The 12,898-nt window shown below is 33.0% G+C and overlaps 1 protein-coding gene across 1 annotated transcript in view; it reads left to right on the top strand.

Annotated features, from left to right (window-relative positions):
- The window catches only part of LOC106464071 (bleomycin hydrolase-like), a gene marked incomplete at its 5' end in the record, with an annotated part of 16,881 nt that extends 11,617 nt beyond the window's left edge, over positions 1–5,264 (top strand). Inside the window, one exon of the mRNA XM_013924182.2 lies at positions 4,885–5,264. Coding sequence (XP_013779636.1) covers positions 4,885–5,036 — 152 coding nt within the window. The remainder of the gene's footprint in view (positions 1–4,884) is intronic.
- Between the last annotated feature and the right edge of the window lie 7,634 nt (positions 5,265–12,898).

Consider the following 12,898-nt stretch of genomic DNA (forward strand, 5'->3'; position numbering starts at 1 on the left):
AACCTTACAGGAATAAAAGCTTCATTTACCACCACTCAGCATTTGCATTTAGGTATTTCAACTTGTTTGAAATGCAATTCTATTTGTGAATTGGTGTTTTAAAACTCATTGCACATATTAGCCATAAAAGATGAAAATATTTCAACAAAGACTTTTGCAAGAGCACACAAATTTTATTTTTGTCTATATTGAATTGTATTTATTATACATTACTGTGCTCAGTTTTATTACTTTTATCATATTTTGTGTTTTAGTTTCTGGTCAAGAATTATGTAGAAAATTTTTAATATTTCACTGAATAATGTACAACTTGGATTATTCATTTTCAGATAATTGTTTGGTAACACTGTTTAGCTTATTTTTGCACTTGTATAAACATGTATAAAGTTTTCAGTGTACATATTCATGAATAGTGAACAAATGTACAGTTTGTATGTTCTTGATATATAAACTGATGTGATTATAATATCTCAGTGTAGCTTTTACTATGTATTTTGCATCTAAGCATGATTTGCATACAACTGTAGTTCATAATAAAAATATGATTTAGTATTTAGAATGATAACTGTGTGTGATTTGTACATACTACTAGCACCACTTTGATAGTTTTAGGCTTATCGTAAGAATTTTATATTTTTCCTTCTTACTATCATCACTTAGTAAGATCTACACTTCTGTTGTTGTTTTATAATTAAAGCATACTAGCTGATATATAAATAGTTTATTCTGATATTTTGCAAAGGGTTTAAAAAATTAAGTTAAATTACATAAAAGTATATACAAATGTTATAAGTTAACATATATACTAAACGAGCATCAATGTATGGATAAACAATATCAAATTTGTAAGTAAGGCACTGATAAGTATATGTATATATCAAATTATGCTAAATTATTGAACTTAAATTAATTAATGCAATTTAGTACAAATAATGAATGTTTTGCTACTATTTACAAAAATAAAATATGAAAACTAATAAAAAATAAGTTCTTTATAATTTTTTCAATTCACAAATGTGATTTTGCTCTTATGATAAGATAAAATGTCCCCGGTTGTTAAGGGGTTAAGGGTAACTGCCTTCTCACAACTGGCTGCAGACAGCGAAAGTCAGTTCGAGTTGAGATGTTGTGGGTTCAAGCACTCAACTCCTAACCCTTAACTGATTCTCCTTAGCTGCTGGTGAGTTTTACATCACCATTTGGTATTTCCATGATAGATTGAATATCCCTATTCATTTGGGTACTATGACCACAGGCATTATCCATTACAACTTAAGGATGACAACAGGGAATGATAACAGACGCAGAACTTTGAATTTCAATTTTATTATATTGTTTCTGGTTTATATCAAGTTCATTATTGTTTTATATAGCTGATTTTAATTGCCTATAAACAATTAATTTATTACATAGCATTAGGTATATTTATTTATTTTTATATATATATATATATATATATATATATATATAAACATATATATAGACACACACAAACATATATGAAACATTATTATTTTATTATTATTAGTTTCTCGGCTGTAAAATATTAGTAAAAATATTTTTTCAGTTTTATCTTACCATTTTCCAGTTAACCGAATATCAGTTAAGATGTTCTCATGCCTCATTGCCTTCATCCTAGTTCTGGACCCATAATAGTCAACTTAAATATTTTTTATATGTGTGGACTTGGTTTAATAATGCTCATTGAGTATTTCAGGACTTTATATATAAACTGATTATTTATATGTTGTTAACTCCTCTCTCTCAATTAAAATTTTGTTGTTGTTTTCTTTAACTATTAAATAAAGTTTGCTCTTCTGTCTTGACCAAAAAGTTGTGATCCATGAGGATAATTTTCATTATGGTTTATGGTTTCAAAAGCTACATGTTGCTCTATAAAGTATGAATTAAAACACAATTTTTAATACAAAGAATCTAACACATTTTGGTAGCCCCTGGTTTCCTTCCTCAAATGTGAACATATAATTGGTATCCTACCACACATTTAACAAAAAAAATAAATCAGCTGCAGGGTGATAGAATTGAAAATACAAAACATTTAAAATTGCTCTATGCAGAAAGAAAAGGGTTAGTACTGGAGTCAAAAGACATTTCTCAAAATCTAGGAAGGATACACAACTTTTTGGTTTGATGATGAAATTAATAAAAGTGTTAGTGGGCATAAGAATGTGAATGTTAGATCAAAACAAGCAAGAATAGTAAAACTGAGAATAAATACATAAATTTAGACTATTATGAGAGAAATTGAATAAAAATATTTGTTGAGACACCACATGACTACCTAAAACACAGGAGAAATTTCTCAAATTTGTAACATATAGAGAGAGTTGTTATAATTTTAATTTTAAATTTACTGCCTCTAAAACATCTGAAGATGACTCTTATATTGCCAAAAATTTTATTCATGTCCCCTAGTCCTACTATTCTCACTGTTAAATATGAAAAAAAGATGATTCGTCAACACTATTAATACCCTTTACAATCTTAAACACCTCAATCAGATCCCCATCCCCTAACACTTCTTTTTTCAAGAGAAGAAAATTAAGAGATTTCAGCCTCTCCTAGCCCCCAGTGGCACAGCGGTATGTCTGCGGACTTACAACGCTAGAAACCGGGTTTCGATACCCGTGGTGGGCAGAGCACAGATAGCCCTTGTGTAGCTTTGTGCATGATTAAAAACAAACAAACAATCAGCCTCTCCCTGTATGACAACCCCTCCATCCCAGGCATCATTCTAGTAACCTTTCTCTAAACCCTTTCCAACAATTCAGTGTCTTTCCTTAGGTAAGGAGCCCAAGACTGAACACAATATTCCAAATTGGGCCTAACCAGTGACATGTACAATGAAATTATAACCTCATACGACTTGTATTCAATATTTCTGTAGATACAACCTAAAAATCATATTTGTCCTACCACTAACAACAGCACACTGCTTGGATGGCTTTAGAGAATGATCGACTATTACACCAAGATCCCTTTCCTTCGTAACACTGTTAAGGTTATTCACATACAAATTATACTTATAATTCAAATTATAACTCACATGCATTATCTTGCATTTATTATAATTAAAACCCATCTGCCATTTATTTGCCCAACTCACTAAATGATCTAAATCCTTTTGTAAATTAACAGCGTCCTCTTCACAGCTAGCAACACCCAAGACCTTAATATCATCTGCTTATTTAAGTAATTGATTGACTATTCCTTCATGTGTCATTGATTAAAATCATAAAGAACAAAGGTCCTAAAACTGAGCCCTGAGATACCCCACTTGTGACATTAATCCAGTTTCACTGAACTCCATTTGTAACAATCATCTGCTTTCTTCCATCCAGCCACTCTTCTATCCAATTTGTTAACTTATCCCCCACACCAATAGAGATGATTCATTTTTACAAGCCTTTTATTGGCACCTTGTCAAATGCTTTCTGAAAATCCAGATACACCAAATCTACACCCTTACCCTCATTTACATAAGCATTAACCTTTTCATAAGTAAGTACATTGTGTAAATTCTGTGACACTACTTCATAAACTTGATAAATGTAAAGAATACTGGGGATGTATTAAGCTTGATAGAAGAAGATTTTAAAAAATTGAAGCAATATAGTACCACCAAATGAAATGGAAGTGTTTATGTCAACAAAAGTTAAAAGACCTATAGAGACCTGTACTGAAAAGTAGTAACTACGATGAGAGTTTTGAACAAGATTTATAAAGTTATGACTTGAAAGTAACTCTTAAAATTATCTTTGATGTAATGACCACAAAGTTGTAATGGGTGTCTTAAGAATGTATTCATATTTGGATCTTGCAATAGTACACTGGTTTTATACATTCCAAGATCCTCTTTGTGAGAAGCTTTCATTTCCTGTTTATGGAAATTGCAGACTTGTGCTTGTATATATATGGACTTCTCCATTTCTGTTTATTGATGAGGTAAAATTATACATCTTGCTGTCAACATTCTTTCATTAATTCTTTTATGAAGGGAATCAGCTATCCAGTACATGTAGATGCCTAAAAGATAATGTTAATACATGTAAGCATTATTTGTTGGTGGAGGAGTTTTTTATGAAATCATCTAATTAGTTGGGAATCAAATTATCAAATTTAATCAATAAATTATAAAAGAAACTGTGTATGTTTTTTACTTGATAGATAGTAATTTGTATATAACTATAAAGGCACTTTTAAATAAACTGTTTAATAATGATATCATGGGTTTATTTTTTGTGTGTAAATATATCTTTATGTTAAATTGGTTGAATAGTTTCTGTTGAACTTGATTTGTACATATATGTTTCTTTATAGAGTATCAGTAATATTTAGACAATGAAGTTTTGCTTAATTTAATATGACATTGATGTTTGAACCATGATCTTCTTACATAGTTTTGTTTAAAGGCTGTAAGTACCTGAAAAAAGGTTTTGTATTAGTGTTTTCTATTTCATTAAGGAAACTAATCAGAGGTTTACATTTTTTTCTTGTTCAACTAACTCTAGTTATCGTTATAGAAGTTTAATTGGTACTCAAGTAAATGTATTTGCATGCGTGCACACACACACACATATACAAAAAACAACAACTGACAATTTCATTTTGAGAGGAAAGGCTGTTAGGTTACTCTTACGGAAAACATTATAGGTTGTATATTAATATTACCCCGTAAAAATAGATTCTAATTGTTTGAGATAAAAGTATGATGCAGAATTTTGTTGTATTTTGAGATAATTATATGTAAATAACAAATGTTACTATAGAAAGTTATTTTATGATTGCAGACAGTTGAGTTGGGAGAATATGTGTAAAATAAACATTGTTGATTTAGCTTTATTTTTTTTATGGTGATTGCAGGTTACTTGATGATGACTTCAGACTGGTTCAAAGAGTATGTTTATGAAATTGTTATAGATAAAAAATTTGTGTCAGAGGATGTGATGGAAGTTTTTAAGAAGGAACCACTTCTTCTGCCAGCATGGGACCCAATGGGAGCTCTTGCATATTGATCTTCAACTAAGCTATTTTATTGTACCTGATAACTGAAGTCACAATTCAAGAAATTAAACATTTTTACTATCAAGTAATCATTTATTATCCAAATATATGCTTTAAATGTCTGAAAATTTCCATTTTTTCATTGTTGGCATATTTCCATGCCTGTACTAAAACAAATCATTTGACTATATGTTATGTCTTCAATTTTTATGCTAAAATGAAGCTGCTGTAACCAGAAATGAGTAAAAATGAGAACCTATATGATAATCCTTAATGAAAAACATGTCGAAATAATTTTTGGCACAAATTCAGTTTAAAAGTAGTTCAGTATAAAGAGACAAGTAAACGTGTACATGTTAATTAATAACGCATTCAATGAATATGATGAAATAAAGAAAATCATTATCTAGTACTACAAACACACAATACTGTGAAAAATAGAACAGATGACTAAGGAATGTGTGTAGCAGTAATAATGTTCAAGCAAAAATACTGTAACTCTACAAATATTTAGACAAACATTCTCTCTGAAGTAAAATTTGCTTTAAAAGTAAAAACTATAATGAAGATTACAGAATATCATTTCTTGACAATTAGGTAATGAATTAAAACAATGTTAATTAACTAAGAAAGTGAATTAATTTCAGAGAAAATGAAAAGTAATATGCAAGTAAGAGAACAGTAATGCACTGTATTCTGTTGATTACAAAGAGTGTAAAAATAGTTTCATTTATGATCCTATCCCAATATTGGGTAACAAGTCACAAAAAATAACCAATTCTTTAAAAATTTAACAAGTTTGCAGGTCTTTAAGTATGCCTTTCACACTAATTAGGCATAAGAAAAACTTGTATATTGAAGTTAGATGCTTAAAATGAACTTTTTAATTTTTCAGAAGAAAAGTATTCTAACAAATACGCATAGAAAATTAGTTCCATATGCCATAATAACCACTAAAAGCTGTTTTTAAATTTGCTTAACAAAATTAAAAATTTATAAAATCAATACAAAACCTATTTATTTCCAACATTTAAAGGCCTTTTAAACTACTAAAAACTTGAAGCATACTATTCAGTATCAGAGCTAATTTCTCATGAAAAATATTCTTAAGCAGTATTAATGGCACATCTTTCTCTGCCTGGCATAGCCTGGTGGTTAGGGTGCTTGAATTGCAATCTGAGGGTCGGGGGATTCGATTCCCCATTCCACAAAACATGCTCGCTCTTTGAGCTGTGGAGGAATTATAATGTGATGGTCAATCCCACTAATCATTAGTAAAAGAGTAGCCCAAGAGTTAGCAGTGGATGTTGATAACTAGATGCCTTTCCTATAGTCTTTCACTGCTAAATTAGGGAGGCTAGTGCAGATAGCCTTCATGTAGCTTTCCACAAAATCCAAAACAAATATCTTTTTCTGAATGGTTTATTTTATGTAACTTTGTTATAATTTATTCACAATCTTAAGGAAAACAATAAAATATATTAATTGAAACTTCAGAATTTGAACCTTAGGAATTGAAGGATACGGAATTGCAGCCTTGTTGTTACATATGTTCTGTAGCTTTGTTTTTTGTCAACCTGTATTACCCATACTGATGGTGGTGTACTTTGTAGCTGTATAGCTCTCCAATGCTACTTGAAGAAGGTTTAACAAACAAAACTATCTCACAGTGTCAGTTTTTTCTGGATTTATGGCAATGCTGGAATGTGAGGGAATGGACTCACTGTTACCATAGGCAAATTTACCTATACTGGTGACACCAGTGCTTTGACCATTCCTTATATATATTATCAGACTGTCATGAAGCCAAAGCTTCTTGCCATTTGGTAGGAAATTTTCAGCTTTTTCAGATGAAACTGACCATTGTCGATTGTTCATTTAGTTTGTGCAGTAATGGGAGGGGAAAAGTTATCCTAATACAACTGTGCATTAGCCATGGTTAACATATATAGTTCTTACAGATTGCTTTATCTTAGAGGAAAATGACCTGTAAATGTGTGAGCAGTCATAATTGCACACATCTTTCATGTTTTTGCTACAATACTGAGTGACAGTGTCAGTTTAGGTATATTTTAACCCATGCTATACCTTTCACAATGGACAATGTCATTGACATAAATGAAATTGCCCAGATTGTCCATATGTTTAGTTTTTTTTATTGTGGTTGATACAAATGCTCAAAAAACTGGGTACATGTTGGGTTTTTAATTATCTGACCTGACCCGAGTCTCTTTTTTTAGTACCTGGATATCAATTATTAATATTTCCTCCTTTGAATTAAATATTTCTTTGGCAGAGTTTGCAAATTTTTTTCTTCTTTGTCAAAGAATTCTCACATAATGCTCTATTGCTTCGAATACATGGTTGTGAGTGTTTTAGCTGCCTTCCTAATGTGAACTTAAGAAAACAACAGTAGAATATGGCCAGTATATGGCACAAAGAATATTGCAGCATGGAGCACTTTTGACATTAATAACTATTCTGTTATTTTCAGCACTAAGAGAGGCTACATAAGTCTACAGATCTGAAGAGGAAAGCTGTGTGTACTGTACACAACATTTAACAATTATAATATACTTAAAAGATTAATAGTGGTGATCAGTTTAATGTAAGTTTTTTTGGAATACTCAAACAAGACCCAAGTTCCCAGGTATGTTTTAGATTTTCTGCATGTGCTGACTTCTAGGTTTTTATGGACCATTGGCCTTTTTCATTCTATCACACATTTTTTATTTTACACACTTGTCTTTTGTTTTAACCTTTTTGGATGGTTGTATTAAGAACAACATCATAAACACTGTGCTGTAGTGCAGAAGGGCCATGTGGCTTTGCACCATTAAACTTCCAAACAACAACTTCATCACCACCCCTGTTCATTACTTTTTTGATAACACATTCACAGGATATCATCCCAAATTGAACTACTACTCCTTCCAGGAGTTCTTTGTTACATATGTAAAAATGCTCAAAATGAGACTAGCTTATGATATTATCATTCATTCAGATTACTGTTTTTCTTGAGTGCTTACACTATCTAGTGTTGAATGTTTCAATCTGAAACATGCCAGAAACAGACTGGTGATGGACTTCTCAATCTTGTACAGGATTTTTATAAACATCTTTGTTGAATTAAAAGGACTTTATACTAAAGATATGCGAGAGTTGAAGAGGATTATGAGTTAACAGTTTTGGATTGTTAAAATCATTTTTTGCTAAATTAAAGGGACTTTACAACATATTTTATGTAAGGGTTAGAACTGTAAATTAATTAAGAGTCAGTAATCTGACTTCTCCATTTTATGTTTCTGAATGTATTTTGAGATGTTTCACTTTCTTTTAGTATCTGCTTCAGATTTGGATGCTTATGAAAATGCTGAAATAACATACACCATTCAAAGTGAAGACTTTACAATTGACAATAGAGGGATCATTTATTCAAATAAAAGGTTAGATGCCGATGTAAACAATACTTATGAGTTTACAGTGGAGGCCACTGACCACGGGGATCCTCAGCTCACTGGAACTGCTACTGTTCGAATCTACACAGAAAATAAGAATGATGAGTTCCCCAAGTTCAGTCAGGATGTTTACACCCCCAATGTGGATGAAAATGCAGGACCTAACACCTTAGTGACCACAGTTGTGGCTAGTGATAAGGATGGGGATAACATCCACTTTGGCTTTGTTGGAGGAGGAACATATGACAGCTTCTTTTTATTACTGGTTAAATAATCTAAAACTTGCATTCAATACCATAAATACCCAAGAATTAGCTAAGGATTTTTGATTAATTTCTAAGCCTCAAATTCCCATCTCCTTATACATAGGTGAGTTTTGGAATTACAACCCTACTATTAAGACTTCTAAACAAGCAAGTTTTCAATACAGACATTAAAAAACTGTATTTATTGTGTTATAGCCTCATATTTCTCACATTTTGTAAATATTATATAAATATTAATATAATATAATACATGAATTTAATAGATTTATGCTCTTCAGCTGATGAATCTGTCAAAGAGGAGTGACGTTATACATATTAAAGTATCCTTCATTGTTATGTAGACAAGAACAATGATTTTTTTAAACTTGCAATATAACGTCATAATAATGGTCCAGGTTAAGTAGTTAGCACATAGGATCATCTACAAAAGTTATAATACTTTCAAAATGAGACCCAAAACTCAAGCGCTTTCGAATAGTTGACTATTCTTCTTCAGGAAAATAAAGGGTTATGTTTAATGAGTGTAATGAAATATAAAGACTTGGATGTCGATGTCACATAAACCAGATGTTCAATATCAGTTGGCCTTGCGAGCTAGCCAATCATAACCTAGAGTTGTTTATGTCAGGTATAATTTTGTGCCAAAGGGATGTGTACAGTTCATAAAAGACTTATGTGAAATAATAGTTACAAGAATTGTTAACTAATTTCTATAAAGATAAAATCAAATAAAATTAAAATTTGGGTAGGAGACGAAGATTTTGTATGGCTTTGTGATTAGTTATGATTCTTTGTAAGTTTGTAATTAATATATACCCAACTTGTGTTTCTGCTGTTGCCTTTCTTGCTAGTTTTTTGCATGGTACACTAGCTTCTCAGTCAGAACCAGTAGTGGATATAAATTTCGAGTAAAACACCTTAACCCTACCAGCAGAATTTCCAGCATCACTGTTATCTTTTGATTGGTGGGTGTGGGTGCTTTGAGATCTACTAGGATCCTCACCAAGTTCTGCTTGGATTTGGCTAACCAGTGCTGCAGGTGCCAAGCTTCTTCTTCATATTTTGGCAGAGAAATGGCTCTGCCTGAGCTAATCTTCTTCCCAGTTATACAGAGCCCAAGCTTTCATCCACTTGATTGCCATCTCCTGACAGAGGTGCTTGAGCACTGGAATCTGTTCTAACGTTGGCTGGTTCATGAATACCTACTGGTAGCCTGAAGGGGAGTTCTACACTTGGCTTCTTCTGGGATATCTCCTATAATCGTTTTGCTGATGGTGTCTTGGATAATATGTTGGCATATATCCTCTGCAATCTTCTGGTAGAACCAGTCCTTGAGGTGAAATATCCCTTCTTGATAGCAGGAATAACTGATTGAGCCATCTGGTTTTTCCTAGCTGGCATTGAAGTCTTGCTGGAGCCTACACTCCACACACCTAGGACTTGTATACCCTTCAAGTTATACCTAGTACCAGAAACCTCTCCTTTGGCTTTATGATGTAGTGGCTCTGTTGGAGATGCGAGTACATCTGTCATCTCCACCTCATGGTAATGCCACACCCTATAATAGGACAAGTAAATGGACCCAATTGCTCCTCAGCCTTCCCCTCTTTGTGTAGCATCAACAGTGGTAATCTCTTCTGCTGTTGGGCTGCTTGAAGGCTAGGCATTTTTAGTTGAGATGGTGTTGAGTATAATGATCCGATGCTGGTAACATTCCTGGACTTCCCAGTGGCTTCAAGGTCTTCGTCAGCTATCATAAAGAATTCAGCTCTTGGCAACATCAGTGCCAATCCATTAACTAATTTGGCAAACTATCCCAAGTCAGACACGTTAAACAACACGTCTTCATCCATGGTCTCACTGACAGTAAACATCAGTCTGGCACCCTCTGTCTCTACAGTGACTTCATGTCCCTTGCTTTAGAGGAAGTCTTGGGCATCCTGGAGCAGTTTTGAGGCTCATGAGGAAACCAATTTCACAACAAAAAAAAAAGGAAAAGGAAGGCTTCAAAAACAATGGAACAAAGGAGGAATATCACTGGCTAGTCAACGAAAGAGAGACTGACTGTGGATAAAACTTGACCTTATGTCAGAGTATTTACGTATGTGGGCTGGGATTCTTTTACAGTAGGTGTCTATGACTTGTTGGTGATAAATTCGAACAATACACAGAAAGCACACAATCCACTTCTTTTAAAATAATATATTCTTAACAAGTCAAACATATGTACAAAATTTCTTTACACTATAGAATATCACAGTTGTATCTAAAACTCTAAATATTCTTTTTCTTGCCAAAAATCCACACAGGCTAGTTCAGTTACTTTAGAAATCAATTGACAAGACGAATTATTTTTTTCTGCTCTGTTTCTTACTGCACAATCTATGATAGATTCACTTACCTTACCCCATGTGTTACCACAGTTATATCCAGAACTCTAAATAATTGTCTCCTTTTTGTCAAAGTCCACACAGGCGGGTTAAATTACTTTAGAACACCCTTTGTCAAGACAAGTTATTCTTCTTATCTCTGTGAAACTTTAAAATATTGCTTGTTATGGCTAAATTAACAATCACACAGTTTAACTTCATTTTCACTAGCACAAGTGGGTTCAATTACTTTAGAATACCATTTGACAAGACAAACTATTCTTCTTATCTCTGTTAAACTGTGTTTGTTTTGAATTTTGCGCAAAGCTACACGAGAGCTATCGGCACTAGCCGTCCCTAATTTAGCAGTGTAGGACTAGAGGGAAGGCAGCTAGTCATCACCACCCACCGCCAACTCTTGAGCTACTCTTTTATCAATGAATAGTGGGATTGACCGTCACATTATAACATCCCCACAGCTGAAAGGGCGAGCATGTTTGGTGTGACGGGGATTCGAACCCGCGACCCTCAGATTGCGAGTCGAGTGCCTTAACCACCTGGCCATGCCGGGCCCATTCAACTGTGAAACTCACTTTAAAATATTGCCCATTATGGCTAAACTAACAATCACAGTCTAACTTAGTTTTCTGACTTAACTTGTTGGTTACCACAGTTGTATCCAGAGCTTTAAATAATTATCTTTTTTCGTCAAAAGTCCACAAAGGCTGGTTCAGTTATTTAGAATACAGTTGACAAGACAAATTATTTTCTCTGTCTCTGTTGTTATAGTACAGTTGTGAAACACACTATAGATATATCTCACATACTGGCTAACTTCACGTTTTCATTAACTAACTTTTTTATTGACTCACTTGGTCGCCTATATATACATTCCCCAACTGATGCCTCGAACTTTCTACAAACTACGAGACGCTATGATGTAACAATACTCACTTAAGGGAACGAGAAAAACACCAATATTCGAGTAACGTGACATCAATTTACAACAATTGAACTACAAACACAATGTACAACTCTTACCAAGTTATGTAACGAAATTTGTCATAACCATTGCCTTTAAAATATTTAATTTTTAAAACTTGTTATGAAAACTAAATAATAACTTACACTAAACAGTCTTGTATATCCGCCACCTTAAGAACTGAAATTCTGGATTCAAATGCAAAGGTTGACCAAATTCTAATTGGTCAAAAGCTCATCTGGATGCAGAGGTTATAATACTCAGTTACAACCATGAACTAGGTACTTGTTAAACGACATGTCTACAGGTGCAATGTGCCCAACCTCACCAACAGAACTGAAGACTTCTCAATCCCGCTTTTCCTGGGTTCTCACTCGACCAGCTAATAGGTGGCTGTTGCTCAGGCTGGACAACGGGAACACACATGTCAAACTCAGACCCAGTCTTATTCCTAGTCTACCATCTGCTTGTCACAATGACAGAACCCAATACCCGTAGGAAAGAACAGGGGTTAAAACTGCTCAATCCTACACAGTCAAGATGACTCCGCTTATGTTATGCTAATCTGTCAGAATTTATAATATATATATATATATTATTTTCGACAATTGTCAAAATAAAAGGCTTTTACTTATATTTCTTAATAGTATAAATATATATTATGTTGTTGTTGGGCTTAGGATATTTCTACATTAGGTGTATAAGACTTTTTTGTGATAAATTCAATGATAAATGAATGGCACCGCACTTCACTTGTTTCAAAATAATACATATATTCGGAAAAGTTAAGACGTATAT

The sequence above is a fragment of the Limulus polyphemus genome, unplaced genomic scaffold (assembly GCF_000517525.1).
Source record: "Limulus polyphemus unplaced genomic scaffold, Limulus_polyphemus-2.1.2 Scaffold1555, whole genome shotgun sequence".
In the NCBI taxonomy this organism is placed as follows: Eukaryota; Metazoa; Arthropoda; class Merostomata; order Xiphosura; family Limulidae; genus Limulus; species Limulus polyphemus.